Genomic DNA, 17426 nt, shown 5'->3' with positions numbered 1-17426 from the left:
TATGATAGCCATCATTAGTGATCCATACGAAATGTGTGACAAACCTGCATGGGCGCTGTATACAGTGAAAGACATTTATTATTTGCATCTTGCCCATCGCTTGCAGCATCCATTGTAAACCAAAGTTAATTATTGTCAATCTACTTTATTGTAATAAAAACCATTAATGTGATTTGCTTGAATTGATAGCTATCCGAGAAAGCAGCATCCCTTAGGCACCCTATAAGAGACAAGTGGGCAGGACCCCACATAAGGAAATTTGAGATTTCAAACCTTTCGAATCCACTGTAAAGCATGTGAGAGCTGTGATTTGCAAACCTTTCAGAATTACAAATCATAAATGAAATCCACTCACTCGAAAGAAATCTTGGGCAATATGCACTGACACCCAAGTACATCACATAACACAATAATTGCATTTTTGATCTAAAAACACTGTTGGGCCAATGAAATTTCACCTTTCCTTTGTAACTAGGGGAAAGAGTGCAAACTGACAGTAATCTTGAGAATGCTGCTACCACTTTCACTTCAGGGTATGTCTGATACAGTTTTGTGATGTTGCCTATTGAGTAGGATACAAGTTTATAGAATACTGAATTGGTTTTGTGAATGGATGAACGTTTGCTAACAGACATATCTTGTTATATTGTGCTTCATGGAGAGAAATCGGCAGATATAAAAATAACTTTGGGAGTTCACCAAGGGAATATTAGAGTGCTGTTATTGGTACACTCTAGGGGGCAACTAGCCTATTCAGGTGTTGAACACAGGAAAACTGTAAAGCCAGAATATGATATTGAACAGGGAAGAGCTCCAGAAGATTGACACTTCATGCAAGGACTGCAAGTTGGCCTTTATCATAAACATGTGACATATAATAACCAAATACGTGGAACAATCCACTATTGTTTCATTACCCCATTGATGATAAATAACTGGCAATATTCACAACCATGAAATATCTGAGAGGATGCATCTGGTGATTTAAAGTGAAACAACCACATAGAATAAAGTGTAGGAAAAGCTTATGCCAGATTGAGATACCAGGCTTCACTGGTAATATTAAAAGGAGATAGAAAAGATTGGTGTTTTTTCTTTGCTTCCCCATTCAGGAATCTTGAGAGTGTTACCAAAATGCTCAGAAAATTCCAGTGGCAAATGTTACAAGAAAGTGATGTGCATTATGGAGAGGTTAACTGTAGAAATTCTGGCAAAATACATTTGAGAGAATAACAGGTAACAATATGACTTCCTGCAAAGTGACCAGGATGGAAAAATCAAAGGAATTCATGCCCATTTGGAGGTATACATTTTGTTGTTATTCTCATTCACTATATGTGAATGGAACACAAACAGGTGGAACTGATAGTGGCACATACAGTACCCACTGACAGATACCTTAACACTGCTTTCGGACAGTAGACATACAAACTACAACCAGCTTTTGTCATCTGTAAACTGTAGATAACAGCTTGTTTAGTAGTAAGACAAAGACATTGATGCTGTGCTTGTGAAAAAATGCAGGTTAAATTTCATGATGCAAAACATTATTGAATGGACACTGTAGCAGTTCACCTTCCTTATCTCTTCATGATCGTCCTTGGTGTTGACGTACTGGCTGAAAAAATAGAGGTGAGAGTGCAGTACTGTCTAAATGATGTAATTGACAGGTGCACATTTGTGTTTCACAGTTATTTACTTTCACTATTCACAACACCCCAATAATACACAGTTTTGTGGCCACTGCACAATTGTTTAACTTTCGATAGGCCTCATTAATAGGTTGAAGGTGAACATCCACACACTGCTAAAATAGTTGAACATCTACCAGGAGTAAAAACCTAACCACAAAGTTCACATTTCTTGAAGAATTATTTTAACACACGGCCAATTGGTGTAACACTTATTTCACTACGATAGCGTTGGAAGCTGAAGAAGTGAATTAAAATCTGTGTCACGTTCGGGACTCGAAAGTGGGTCTTTTTGCTTACTAGGCAGATATACTGACCATTACACCACCGCAGCATTATAGTCAACATAGCTGCATGAACTACCCAAGTCAAATACCCTCCCCAACACAAACTCCAATTCACATCTCCCCTTATATTGTCACTATTATTGACATATAAACAAATATAATTTCTATCTAAAAACAAAGATGATGTAACTCACCAAACGAAAGCGTTGGTATGTTGACAGAGAGACTAACAAACACAAACACACACACAAAATTCAAGCTTTCGCAACCCACGGTTGCTTCATCAGGAAAGAGGGAAGGAGAGGGAAAGACGAAAGGATGTGGGTTTTAAGGGAGAGGGTAAGGAGTCATTCCAATCCTGGGAGCGGAAAGACTTACCTTAGGGGGAAAAAGGGACAGGTATACACTCGCACACACACACAAATCCATCCGCACATGTACAGACACAATAGACATATGTAAAGGCAAAGAGTTTGGGCAGAGATCTCTTGAATTATACAACATTTTTTTACAATTTGTTATAAAAACGAAGGAAAAGAAGTAAACAATATTGTGTATAAATTTCATTGATATACTGTTAGCAGTTTTTGAGAAAATGTTCCTCAAAGATGAAAATTTTAAGGTTACAGAAAATGGCTTCCAAAGTTTTTTAATACATTCATGCCCCATATGATGGATTATCCACAGCCTCTTCTTTTTCCAGTGTTAGTTTCCTTTTCACTGGTCCTTCCTTCCCTTTGCTGCATGTTGCAGACTTTTGTCTTTTCTTCCTGCACCTCTTAGTCTTTCTTCATCAATTAGGCGCAGTGTGGAAATGGTGTTGTGTCCTGGTTGGAAACCTAAGCATGTCATCTCATCACATTTGATAATGTTTCCTTCATTGTATGTTGCCACTGCATCATACACTCCAAAATCCAATGTTTTTATCTGTACAAACACCCTTTTGGGAATCCTAATCCAAATTGAATTATTTGCATTTTCATTTGGATTTAGTGTTTTCCCATGTAAACACTTTCCCAATAAACTTGGCTGTGATAAATCTCTGAATATGGGCTTAATTACATCAATTACAGCATTTGGCAAACTGTTTTTATGGGCATATTCCTTTCCTTATTGGTACTTACACCATGAGTCATCACCTGTGGGCCACAGTGCATGTTGTTTTTATGGTTATATTCCTTTCCTGATTGGTACCTACACCATGAGTCATCACCTGTGAGGCACAGTGCATATTGTGGGTGCTCATTTGTTGATGCAGTATGAAAAAATAATGCCCATACTGCTCTCCTCATATGCTCAATGCTTCTTGTATTTTGTCTAATTGCACACCCATAATACCTCTGCAATCTATCAACTGCTTCATCTGTCAATCTTCCTCTTCCTCCAAGAGACTTATCATCATTAAGCTGCTTTAGTTCGCTTAAGCGAGCCCCCATGCGCTACTGCACGTGTCCAATGCACTCCTGTTTTTAATGTGAATTTTATTGCCGTAAGGTTTGATTTCCTCTACAGCTTTATATCCCTTAGAATCACCATCTTCTAGATAGTTAGTGTATCGTACATTATACCACTCCTGTGATCTGGAAAAAACTGCTTTCACTCCCTCTACTTCCATCGGTCCACTCGTGCTGAGAAAATTTGCTTCACAACTTTCACTATGTTCATCCTTGGTATTGCCCTTACATCTACAATGTTTTGAGAGAATAGCAACATCAATTACTTTGCAACTGTCTCCACTGGTAGCTGTTACAACTCCATTTAGAGATTTATGATCTCTATGTTGCCATGATCCATCTAAAGCAACAGTTAAATCTCTACATTTCCCATTATCTGTCACAGCTTCTTCAAGTGCTTTCTTCATTGTTGCTTGAGCAATATCTTCAGCAGAAGACCCCACCAATCCATTATAAAATCCAAACTTGGTTGGTGGTTTTGGCAAGTTCATAATTCCAAATAACTTTGTCCCTGCAGCACTGCCCTTGCGAATGCAACGCAAGCCATAAACTAGCCTAGTATTTGTATCATACACCTTCTTTCCACTATTAACACTATGAGGAATACTCTTAGAATTAGAAAACAAAACTTCTGCAGCGCATTTGTTACACTTCAATAACATTTTACATGCCAAACCAATGTGTGAAGTAATTTTCAATTCCAGTCCTCTTTCTTTGCAAACTTGGCATAATATCTTATGTTTCAAAATATTAGAGAGCAAGGAAAAGTTAATTATTTCATTCACATCATTACTGTCACTTTCATAGTTTTCAAATTTTTCTTTGCTGTCACAAAGTTTCTTGCTGGAAGAAGTACTATCACATTCATTTGGAGTAGTCGGTGAAGCAGTCTGAGCAGCATCTCCCTTCGAAACAACAAAAGATTTCTTCTTACACTCATTGTGCCTTATCTTAAACACTCGATTGCTGAAACAGGGCATACTGATATCCACAAACCAAATATGTAAAACAGGTACGAGCAAAATTCGTCAAATACGCAAAGTTGAACAGCTAAACAACACAAAGCAAACTCCACAAGTCAACAAACACAGTATAGCGTTTATGTTTACCAATAGGAACAGTCACTTGTCACAGAGTTAAAGCCATACAACATTGGAAAACAAAACACTGTCTAATTCCGCAAAGATACCCTCCTTGCAGCCAGTGAGCAGCACACACAAAATCGCTACAACAGTTTACGCAGCGCCTCAACTTTGCAGCGATAAAAAACACACTTAGAATTCACTTAGAAGGGTGAAACTTGATTTGTTTTATTCAGAAAACTTCAAATAATTTTATAATGAAAAAAAAAACAAAGAACGTTAATTTTGACATTTTCATCATTCCGGCTCCCTTTAAGTTACCAAACAATTATTGATTTCACCCTGTAACAAAGATACTAACTAGGAATAGTCAAAATAAATTAGAAAATCAAATACATAAATAAAAATAAGCACAAAATTAAATCTGGTGTTATATTCTTTAAAATTGAGAGCCAACCTTTCTCTTTTATGAAAATACAGACAATACTCAAGTGCATTAATGGTAATTAGTCAGAAATGAAAAAATGAATTTTAAGGAGGCAAATGATAAAACAAGAGGGGAAATAAAAATATCCCCGGTCACTTCATCACAACACATTATATTGGATGCTCATCTGGGAAATTAGGCACATGTAAAACTAGTAAATTACCAGGAGCCTTTCATTCATTCCTTTATTACGCATGAAAATGTACTACTGGCCTATGGTCACAGTTTTTTAATTTAAACAATCCAGATTTTGAGTTCCAAGACCTCATTCTGGTCTTACTGTTTCAAAGTCAAGATTGCAAACCATTCACATGAATTGTATACAGATGAATGGAAAAATTGGTAGAAGCTGACCTGAGGGAGATCAGTTTGCATTCCAGAAAAATGTAAAAACACGCGAACCAATACTGACCCTAAAACTTATCGTAGGAGAGGGTGTGATGGTTCGCCCACTTTATTTTTTTCTTTCATTTGTTGTCCACTTTTTTTGACGTACTGCATTGCTATACTGGCTGCAAAATCGCGGGTGGAGGTCAATCAGGGACTACTTTAAATGATGTAGCTGACAGGTGCCCATTTGCATATCACAGTTGTTTACTTTCACTGTTCACAACCCCCAATATACACATTTAATACAGCCAGTTCACTATTGTTTAACTTTCGATAAACCTCATTAATAGTTTGCAGGCAAACATCCACAGACTGCTACAATAGTTTACTACTGAACACCTATGAGCAGTAAAAACCCAACTACACAGTTCTTGAAGAATAACAAGGTAGGTATGGAACAGACACTGTCATTGTTTTAACACATGGTCTAATTGTGTTACACTTAATTCACAGATGCATTGTTGGTGATCTAACCAATACAGGCTCCTCATCTGAAGCTCGGCCATGGACTGACTGTCTTGAGACCAAAAATCAGACCCTTGTATATCCTCACAATAATATGTACTGAAACTACACATTGTTTGGAGTTAAATTTACAGAAATAGCAATTAAAACTTAACTCCTTCAATTAACTGAATACACTGAAAAATTGGTTCTTTTTAAGTTTCCTCTAGTACAGGAGTTTAGCCAAATTATTTGTTTAAATCATGAAATTAACATTTGTAGTTACGCAAACAATACTTTTGACAAAACTGTTAATTACTCTGGAATTATACTTTTGACAAAACTGTTAATTACTCTGAAATTAATTAAGTGCTGGATTTGCTAACATGTTTTAGAAGAGAGCCAAATGGATACTTTAAGATTACTAGTATTTCATCTTCCAAATGTTCATAATTATTACAGAATTTATATTTGTTATAAGTCAACAACGGAATTTAAGTTACAAAACAATTATTGATTTCGCCCTATACTGAAAGATACTAACTAGGAATTGAAAAAGATTTTGAATATTGTTTATGTGAACTAACAGATAGTAAAATTATAATTACATTTATATATAGGTCCCCATCTGGCAATTTTGAATTGTTCTCTGAAAATTTGGAAAATCTTAACTATCTAAATAGTCAACCAAAATACATAATTGTGCTTAAGATTTCAATGTTAATTCAAGTACAACTGTAAAAAGGGCAGTAACATGTTAATCTGCTAAAAACACACAATATGGAAATGTGTGTACAAGATACCACCAGACACGGCAGCAAAAGTGAAAGTACTACAGACCAAATATTCATTGACAAATCAAAATGCGGCTTTAAATCTGAGGTATTGGATACAAGTTTCTCTGATCATCAAGCAGTTGAACTGACTTTAGAGAAATCTCACGAGAAAAGTGGCATTATAAGATATATTGAGAGAAGATTAATTAATGGTGACAGTATTAGGGGCTTTAATCTAATGTTAAGATGTGTAAACTGGGACATGGAAAGCAATAGTTATGTAGGTATAAAATTCAACAAGTTCTTGTCAAATTACAAATACTGCTATAATATTTCATTCCCTCTGAAGAGAATGAAAATAAACAAAAATAAAATTCATGGATAACAAGTGAAATCAAAGAGTCATCAGAAAGTCTTACAGTCCTATATAAGTGTGCAAAGCAAAATATTATCTTGAAACCATATGTAAAGTGTAATAGGAAAAAGCACAGGGAAGCCATAGTTGCTGCAAAAAAGAAGCACAATGATTCATATATTAGAAACGATAATAACAAAATAAAAATCTATGTGGAAAGTTATTAATAATCATACAGGCAATCATGAAAAGGCAAGTAATAAAATCACCATAAAACACAAAAATGAAATTGTTGACGATCCTCTTCTAATAGCTAATATATTTAATGATTATTATATTAATGTAGCCCAAAACCTGATTACCACTAAATATAATCCAAAGACAAAGGTAATAACTCCAATAAATGAAAGGACAATGTACCTACATCCTGTAACATCCAAAGAAGTACAAACAGCTATCAGTAAACTAAAGAGTAAAATGACCTGTGGATTTGATGGTATCCCTGACAAAATTATTAAATATAGAACCGATAATGTTGTCTCTCAACTTGTGAACATAATCAATGACTCCTTCGAAAATGGCGTGTTTCCAAGTAAACTTAAGCAGTCAACAGCACTACCCGTTTATAAAAGTGGTGACAAGTTTTGCATTCAAAATTTCAGGCCATTATCATTATTATCTGTATTTTCGAAAATAATTGAAAGAATAATGTACGACAGATTGCTAGACTTCCTAAAGGAAAATAAAATTCTTGTAAATGGACAGGATGGTTTCAGAAAAAGCAAATCTACACAAAGGGCACTCTTGAGTTTCCTAAAACTTGTTTACAAAGTTTTTGAGGACAAAGAACTGATCTGTGGGTTGTCTTTGGAGCTTGCCAAAGTGTTTGATCTTATAAAGCAAAATCTACTGCTGTTAAAACTGTGCAATTATGGTGTCCGTGGTATTTCCTACGAGTGGTTCAAATCATATTTAACTGATAGGAAACAAAGAGTACAAATTTCTCAGTATGGAAATGTGTACCATTCTGAATATAAAAGAGTTAATTATGGGGTGCCCCAGGGCTCAGCACTGGGACCATAGTTATTCTTGATTTTTATTAATGACGTACCGCAACAGTTTTCAACAGCTGATACCATATTATTTGCTGATGATACCAGCTTAATTATAAAAGGGAAGAATGATTATGAATGCAGCAAAAAGTCGACAAAACAGCAGAAGTGGCAAAAAAAAAAAAAAAAAAAAAAAAAATTGGTTTAAAGACAAATGACTAGTTGTCAATGAAAAGAAAACTGTATGAATGAACTTCAACCATATAAGGAACAAAAATAGGACCAATGTAAAATTCACATTATCGATTAGCCAAATTCAGTAAAAGAATAGCATAAAATTTTTAGGATTATGGGTGGATGAGCATCTAAGATGGGAAGAACACGTAGACATGCTTAACAAAAGATTAAGCAAGTACTATTACATATTAAGAATGCTTAAAGATTGCTGCAATACTGAAACAGTATTAAGCATTTATTACGCACAAATGCATAGTCTACTGAATAATGGGCCATCAAGTTTCAGCTTTGAATAAGGAGATCCACAATTATCGAACAAGAAACGTGGATGATTATCATAGGGTTGTGCACAGAAAATCAATATATGACAACAGTGCAGTTAACAAACCAAAAATTCTGTAGAGTGCATTGCCAGATAGCATGGAATAATACCAAACATTAATACATTCAAAAAAGTTCTAAAAAATCTACTAATAAACAACAGCTTCTACAGAATTAATGAATACCTGGAATTTTGATAAAATCTCTACGTCTGCTTCATAATTCTCTAAACAAAAATTCATAATTACCAACCATTCCTAGATAAAAACCAAACTTCTTTTATCCATGTATGTATCTAATTATGCGCCTAGCTTTTGTGCTGTATGTTACTATGCCTAGTAAACTAAAGTACAAGTATTTAATAGTTTTAGTAAAATCAGTCAAGGGGTTTTGCTAGCTTTTATTCTATCTGTATGTATGTACATAATTTTATAATCTAATTAAGCAGAATAATGTTTTTGTTATAAAGATGTATTGATACCAATGATTTTGTACATGATGTAAATATGTACTATTTTATACTTTTCTGTACACTGGCAGGTCCAATGTTATGAATGTGATAATATAGATGCTGAATAAATAAATAAAGTTATGAAACAATCACTGATTTTGCCCAATAATGAAAGATACTAACTAGGAATTGTCAAAATAAATTAGAAAATCTATTACATACATAAAACTAAGAACAAAATTAGATCTGGTGTTATATTCTTTAAAACTGAGGACCAACCTTTCTCTTTTATGAAAATATAGATTATGTTCACGTATGTTAATACACTACTGGCCATTAAAATTGCTACACCAAGAAGAAATGCAGATGATAAACGGGTATTCATTGGACAGATATATTATACTAGAACTGACATGTGATTACATTTTCACGCAATTTAGGTGCATAGACCCTGAGAAATCAGTACCCAGAAAAACCACCTCTGGCCCCAATAATGGCCTTGATACACCTGGGCATTGAGTCAAACAGAGCTTCGATGGCGTGTACAGGTACAGCTGCCCATGCAGCTTCAACACGATACCACAGGTCATCAAGAGTAGTGACTGTCGTATTGTGACGAGCCAGTTGCTCGGGCCCCATTGACCAGAAATTTTCAGTTGGAGAGAGATCTGGAGAATGTGCTGGCCAAGGCAGCAGTCAAACATTTTCTGTATCCAGAAAGGCCCGTACAGGACCTGCGACATGCGGTCGTGCATTATGCTGCTGAAATGTAGGGTTTCGCAGGGATCGAATGAAGGGTAGAGTCGCGGGTCGTTACACATCTGAAATTTAACGTCCACTGTTCAAAGTGCCGTCAATGCGAACAGAAGGTGATCGAGACATGTAACCAATGGCACTCCATACCATCACGCCAGGTGATATGCCAGTATGGCGATGACGAATACGCGCTTCTAATGTGCATTCACTGCGATGTCGCCAAACACAGATGCAACTATCATGATGCTGTAAACAGAACCTGGAGTCATCCGAAAAAATGACGTTTTGCCATTCGTGCACCCAGGTTCATCATTGAGTACACCATCGCAGGCACTCCTGTCTGTGATGCAGCATTGAGGGTAACCGCAGCCACGGTCTCCGAGCTGATAGTCCATGCTGCTGCAAACATCATCAAACTGTTCGTGCAGATGGTAGTTATCTTGCAAACGTCCCCATCTGTTGACTCAGGGATCGAGACGTGGCTGCACGACCCATTACAGCCATCTGGATAAGATGCCTGTCATCTCGACTACTAGTGATACAAGGCTGTTGGGATCCAGTACGGCGTTCTGTATTACCCTCCTGAACCCACCGATTCCATATTCTGCTAACAGTCATTGAATCTCGACCAACGCAAGCTACAATGTCACTATATGATAAACCGCAATCACGATAGGCTACAATCCCTCCTTTATTAAAGTCAGAAATGTGATGGAACGCATTTCTCCTCCTTACACGAGGCATCACAACAACTTTTCACCAGGCAACGCCGGTCAACTGCTGTTTGTGTATGAGAAATCGGTTGGAAACATTCCTCATGTCAGCACGTTGTAGGTGTCGTCAATGGCACCAACCTTGTGTGAATGCTCTGAGAAGCTATTCATTTGCATATCACAGTATCTTCTTCCTGTCGGTTAAATTTTGTGTCTATAGCACGTCATCTTCGTGGTGTAGCAATTTTAATGGCCAGTAGTGCAGTAATTAGTAAAAAGTGAAAAAACTTATTTAAGGAGGCAGATGGCAAAACAAGAGGGGAAGTAAAATTATCCTGGCTTGCTTCATCACATGGGGTTGAAGAAAGGGAGACCTACATTCAAAGCATTTGTAGATTTTAAAAAAGCTTTTAACAATGTTGATAGAAATATATTCTTTGAAAAGGTAACAATGTTAAAATATAGGTAGAAAAAGGTTATCAGCAACTACTTCAGAAATTAGAGTGCAGTTAAAGTAGTTGAAAGGACATGAAAGGGAGGAGTATTTGAGAATGAAGTTAAACAGGGTGTCCTATCCATCACATTATTCAATCTGAATGTTAACCAAGCTATGAAGGAAACCAATGAGAAATTTTGAAATGGAATTAAAATTGAGGGAGAAGAAATAAAAACTTTGAGGTTTGCTGATGATTTTGTAATTCTGTCAGAGAAGGCAAAGGACTTGGAAAGCAACTGAACAGAATGGACAGTGTCTTGAAAAGAGATTATACCAAGAACATCAGCAAAAGAACAAGAATAATGGAAGTAGTCTAATTAAATCATGTGATCGTGAGGGAGACAGATGAGGAAATGAAACACTAAAAGTAGTCGATGACTTTGTTATTAGGGCAGCGAAATAACTAATGATGCTCAAAACAGAGAGATAAAATGGCTAAAATGCTTGGCCAGCCCATTAATTAGTGCATGGTGGTAGAGCAACAAGTGATTCCAAGAAAGGTTGCACACAGAAATATATTTAAAATTGAGGAAATAAAATACTATAGAGATGCAGGTCTTAAAGCCCTCTGTCAGTCTCCCATGGCAAATGTCCAATTCTTCCAGCCTAATGAGTTCTCAAGTGATAAGTTCACACATACATACTCTCTCTCTCTCTCTCTCTCTCTCTCTCTCTCTCTCTCTCTCCCTTCCTCCCTCCCCTCCCACTCTCCCTTTCCCTCTCTCCTGTTTCCAATAAGCTTTCTGGGAAGTTTCCCTTAGTTATCAGGCAGATGCTCGAACTGCAAATCTCTTCCAAAATATTCTTTATTAGGGATTCCTCTGTCCCAGTTCCAGCCCATAGGGAACAAAAGAGCCCTACAATGGGCCAGATATCAAACTGCCCACCCTGTCATTTGAGGCTGAAGATGAAAATTCAGAACAAAGTCTGCATTTAAGCTTTCCAGTGAATGTTCATAGGGGCACTTCTTTCAGTGTATGTGATAGTTTGCACCACAGTCACAAGCAGGTGACTCAAACCAGATCCAATGACATGGAGAAGATGCAGTTCATCAAACATTTGAGTGATCCTACTTGTTTTATCCAGGTGGAAAGAAGGTGGCTGAACTTAATCAATTTTGGACAAGAATCACTTTTGTTGACAAGTCTTTCAGGATGTCACTGAGATCATTCTTGTCTTCGCATTCCATCAGATGTAAAATATATCACAGCTAATTCTTTGAGTATCTCTTGGGCAGGTTTGTGTGGTTTCAGTCTCACTGCAGCACTTTCTTCTGTTTCTTGATGAATGTAAAGAGAGCAGTTCTTTAGTTTCCTGGACTGTAACCTAGCAAGGGCATTACACCATTTGACATGAGAATGGATGTTTTTTCAGAATGAAGAAGAGTGGAGACCAACATACCAGATACAAGTCTTATCATGTAGTGCAGCTGGAAACTGACCGGTCAGTTGTGGGTGCTATTTGGCCATTTGGCAGGGAAATATTCAGCTGGTGATTATGTTATGTTAAAGCAGTCACTCACAGCAGTATTTGCGTTTGCTCCCTGTGAAGTTTTTGCTAGTCTTCCCAGTAAGTTATTATGGTTTTTAGGTTTAGAAGATAGTTTATGAAGATGGCACCAGCAGGATAAGGATGTTTCTGAGGTTACATACAGGTCCTTGTGGGTAAGACACTATGGCAGTATGTAACTTCTGAACCTGCTCGTAGGTTGATAATTTGCTTATTTTTTACTGTAGTGGAACATATGTCTTTCTAGCTTGTCATTTTATAAAAATATTAATTCATCTTCTGAAGGTCTTTGGACAGTGCAGTCTCCAACTCATTGACATCTCTTCTTTGTATAGTGTGGTTCTTGTCATATGTATAGATAAAACTGCAAGGTAACATTTCTGGATAGTCGTAAATAAGCAAGCTGAAGAGAACTGCAGGCAGTTCTGAATCCTGTGACAAGGAATTGTTACATCTTGGAATTTTATACGGAAATGTTCTGTATGGGTTTCAAAAATGTATTACCAAGTATATTTTTTATCACAGTGAAGATCTTGTAACATGGATGGTATGCCCTTGATGAGTTTAAATATAAGTCTTCATTTAAAATAGTGGCATAAAAAGTTGAGAGATCAAGGAATACTGAGACATTCTTTGTATTCGTCTCAAATCCTTTTTCCAGATAGGCAGTCAAGGCAAGTACTGCAGTTTAAACTATGTCACAAACCAGCGATTTAGTACACTGGGACTCGAGCTTACCCAACCGGTTCAGTCTCTGGGACTGTTTCACTCACTGAATCAAACGTTCGACATGCCTCCAAGTCCAAGAGTTTCAAACAGTTTCACTCAGTGCACTGTCGGGCTAGCTGACTTGGGAGAAACAAGGTGTTAGAACATAATCATATCACTTGGGTTACAATAGATGTGAATGGCATCTGCCATCAAAAGATAAGTGTCTGATTCAAGTCCTGACCAAGCATAATTAACTTACTTACTACAGAAGTTCATCATGAGTACATGGGCAAAGAGTAACAGTTTTTCATTTCACTTCCCACTTTTGTCAGTTAGTGAAAACATTAATCCAGTCTCAATATTTCTAAATGAGTGCTGACTGAGTAGCTAGGTGTGTTTCAGGAAGACTCACCTTTCATGAAGGTGGGCAGCTCTGTGAGCATTGTGTAAAAGCCCCAGTTGGCTGTAAAGTTGGCCACCAGCACTGCCCATACAGGCATCGATGTCAGCAGATTCTTCCACGGGTATTCTTGGTTCTGAAACATGATATGAAACTGATGAAATTAAAGCCATGTGGCTGAGTGGAAGCAACAAGTAAACTCTAAGTTCACAATCAGAGGAAAGAATGACAGTGTGCAAGGTATGATGGCAAACACGCATTATGGGCAGATCATCAGTAAAGAGTAGAAGCATATAAAAAAACCATCCTCAGTGTTAAAAACTACTGACAAATGCAGAACTAAAGAGACATCATAACTGTCACCATTACGGTCAATGTATTTTTGGAATCTTAGCTTAACCCACATGCAATGCCCATGATCACCATCTAAGACTAGTTGCCATGATGTGAGTGACACGAAAGGCATCAAACATTGACCCATGACGATTGGAAGAAAGCAATATTATGTGATGACTTAAAACTATCCTGTTCTGTCAACAGATCTTACCTTGGTGCAGTATTTTAGTAATGTTTATAAAAAAGAAGTGTTTCAGCCTGAAAAAAGTTACACATAAAGTAATAAGTGCAAGATAATGTCTGTGCAGAATTAAAAAGTTGATGTTGATGTCCTTGTGGTTGTGCAGCATCTCACAGATGACCAGCACACTTTATTTACTCACTATTGTTCATTAGATCCACTGGTGGAATTGTAGTGCCTTCTATCTTCCAAGTAACTAAATGCAAACATATTTAGTTCATCAACATGATGCTAGTTGCAGTCAAGTGTTGGAGGGGGGGAAAGGTTGTTTCCGAAGCTGCATCACAGGAGTCTACCAGACACCATGAAATCTTTGCCTTTACTAACAGTAAATATTTTTTTATCTGAACTTTTAATATTTTCCTTAGCAATAGCTGTTGCTAACAGGTATTTACTTATCTTTAAATCTAATATGACCTCACATAAGACCTACTTCAATCTCGAAAATGCACGTGATTGGGAAATTGTACTCCAGCTGTTGGAGGAAGTTGATCAATCAGATGATAACTTCAGTAGTTACAGTGATGTAGAAGAACGCGGTGGGGAAACAAGAGAAGCAAATACCGACACTGAGCAAGACAGTCTCCAGTGATAGTGACAATGGAGCGAGACACAGTATCCAGTGATAGTGACAATGATAATCTTGTAGTTGAATGTGTTCTGGGAATGAAAAAAATCTACTAAATGGCCAAAGGTGTGTCCACCAAAATGTGTTTGAACTCGATGACAAAATGTTGTCAGTCATTTACAGGGAGTGAAAGTGGCTGCGAAGAATGCAAGAACACCAGTGGAATATTGGGAATGCTTTTTCGACAAAGGGATGCTCTCTAGCATTGTTGAGTACACCAATGAAAAGATAAATGTGGTACGGGGACATTATTCCACAGAAAGGGATGCTCATTTGACAGACGAAACTGAAATAAAAGTTGTTTTAGGAGTACTGTATTTATGTGTGGCAAGAAAACTAAACCATATGAACACGGAAGACATATGGGTCTGCAATAAAATTAAAACCGAGTTATGTCATCTGACAATGACTGACAAGTCATTTATGTTCCTCTTATACTGTTTAAGGCTCAACAACAGGGATACCCAAAAGGAAAGAAAGAAGATTGATAATTTAGCTCCTATACATGAAATATTTTCTTTCTTTGTGGAAAATTGTAAAAATGCTTATTCAGTTGGGGAATACTGCACTATTCATGGAAAGCTAGAAACTTTCAAGGACAAATATTTCTGCAGGCAGTACATCCCTAGCAAAACAAGTACGTACAGAAACTTCCTGGCAGATTAAAACTGTGTGCCCGACCGAGACTCGAACTCGGGGCCTTTGCCTTTCGCGGGCAAGTGCTCTACCAACTGAGCTACCGAAGCACGACTCACGTCCGGTACTCACAGCTTTACTTCTGCCAGTACCTCGTCTCCTACCTTCCAAACTTTACAGAAGCTCTCCTGCGAACCTTGCAGAACTAGCACTCCTGAAAGAAAGGATATTGCGGAGACATGGCTTAGCCACAGCCAGGCAAAGTCCCGAGTTCGAGTCTCGGTCGGGCACACAGTTTTAATCTGCCAGGAAGTTTCATATCAGCGCACACTACGCTGCAGAGTGAAAATCTCATTCTGGTAACATCCCCCAGGCTGTGGCTAAGCCATGTCTCCACAATATCCTTTCTTTCAGGAGTGCTAGTTCTGCAAGGTTCGCAGGAGAGCTTCTGTAAAGTTTGGAAGGTAGGAGACGAGGTACTGGCAGAAGTAAAGCTGTGAGTACCGGACGTGAGTCGTGCTTCGGTAGCTCAGTTGGTAGAGCACTTGCCCGCGAAAGGCAAAGGCCCCGAGTTCGAGTCTCGGTCGGGCACACAGTTTTAATCTGCCAGGAAGTTTCATATCAGCGCACACTCCGCTGCAGAGTTAAAATCTCATTCTGGAAACATCCCCCAGGCTGTGGCTAAGCCATGTCTCCGCAATATCCTTTCTTTCAGGAGTGCTAGTTCTGCAAGGTTCGCAGGAGAGCTTCTGTAAAGTTTGGAAGGTAGGAGACGAGGTACTGGCAGAAGTAAAGCTGTGAGTACCGGACGTGAGTCGTGCTTCGGTAGCTCAGTTGGTAGAGCACTTGCCCGCGAAAGGCAAAGGCCCCGAGTTCGAGTCTCGGTCGGGCACACAGTTTTAATCTGCCAGGAAGTTTCATATCAGCGCACACTCCGCTGCAGAGTTAAAATCTCATTCTGGAAACATCCCCCAGGCTGTGGCTAAGCCATGTCTCCGCAATATCCTTTCTTTCAGGAGTGCTAGTTCTGCAAGGTTCGCAGGAGAGCTTCTGTAAAGTTTGGAAGGTAGGAGACGAGGTACTGGCAGAAGTAAAGCTGTGAGTACCGGACGTGAGTCGTGCTTCGGTAGCTCAGTTGGTAGAGCACTTGCCCGCGAAAGGCAAAGGTCCCGAGTTCGAGTCTCGGTCGGGCACACAGTTTTAATCTGCCAGGAAGTTTCATATCAGCGCACACTCCGCTGCAGAGTGAAAATCTCATTCAAGTACGTACAGGTTAAAACTATTTGCTTTGGTGGATGCTTCACTCTGCACCCCGCTGCAGAGTGAAAATCTCATTCTGGAAACATCCCCCAGGCTGTGGCTAAGCCATGTCTCCGCAATACCCTTCCTTTCAGGAGTGCTAGTTCTGCAAGGTTCGCAGTAGAGCTTCTGTAAAGTTTGGAAGGTAGGAGATGAGGTACTGGCAGAAGTAAAGCTGTAAGGACAGGGTGTGAGTCATGCTTGGGTAGCTCAGTTGGTAGAGCACTTGCCCCCGAAAGGCAAAGGTCCCGAGTTCGAGTCTTGGTCCGGCAAACAGTTTTAATCTGCTAGAAAGTTTCATATCAGCGCACACTCCGCTGCAGAGTGAAAATCTCATTCTGCTTTATGGGTCCTTCCCTTCAGGGCCTTTGGGCGTGGTAACCGTGACTGTTTTGAATAAAAAATGAGGCGCTGAAACCTCACTGAGCCTTTAAATGGAGAATGGTGTCTGTCATATGCTAGTCAGGTAAATTAAAAATATGACAAGAACGACTGAAATCAACATCCACACATACACAAGGTGTGTCAATAATGTAATGAGACTGATTTTCTTTGCAAGATGTGGCAACCCTGCAGACTTGCGTAGGCACAATATCTCTGACCTTGGTCTATAAGCTGCTTCTAGTCCAAGTGGCACATTGATGCAACTGCAGTCGTGAGTTGTGCTATAATAA

General features: G+C 38.4%; 1 protein-coding gene and 1 non-coding gene across 2 annotated transcripts in view; one reads left to right on the top strand and one right to left on the bottom strand.

The window, feature by feature from the left end:
- The window catches only part of LOC124615639 (vesicular glutamate transporter 1-like), a 261727-nt gene that overhangs the window by 88731 nt on the left and 155570 nt on the right, over positions 1-17426 (bottom strand). The window contains exon 6 of the mRNA XM_047143649.1: positions 13625-13748. Coding sequence (XP_046999605.1) covers positions 13625-13748 — 124 coding nt within the window. The remainder of the gene's footprint in view (positions 1-13624; positions 13749-17426) is intronic.
- Trnas-cga lies at positions 16951-17025 on the top strand. The gene has a single exon. It is a non-coding gene; the product is annotated as a tRNA-Ser (tRNA).

This window comes from Schistocerca americana, chromosome 5, assembly GCF_021461395.2.
Source record: "Schistocerca americana isolate TAMUIC-IGC-003095 chromosome 5, iqSchAmer2.1, whole genome shotgun sequence".
Taxonomy (NCBI): Eukaryota; Metazoa; Arthropoda; class Insecta; order Orthoptera; family Acrididae; genus Schistocerca; species Schistocerca americana.
This window is presented reverse-complemented; position numbering and strand designations above follow the sequence as displayed.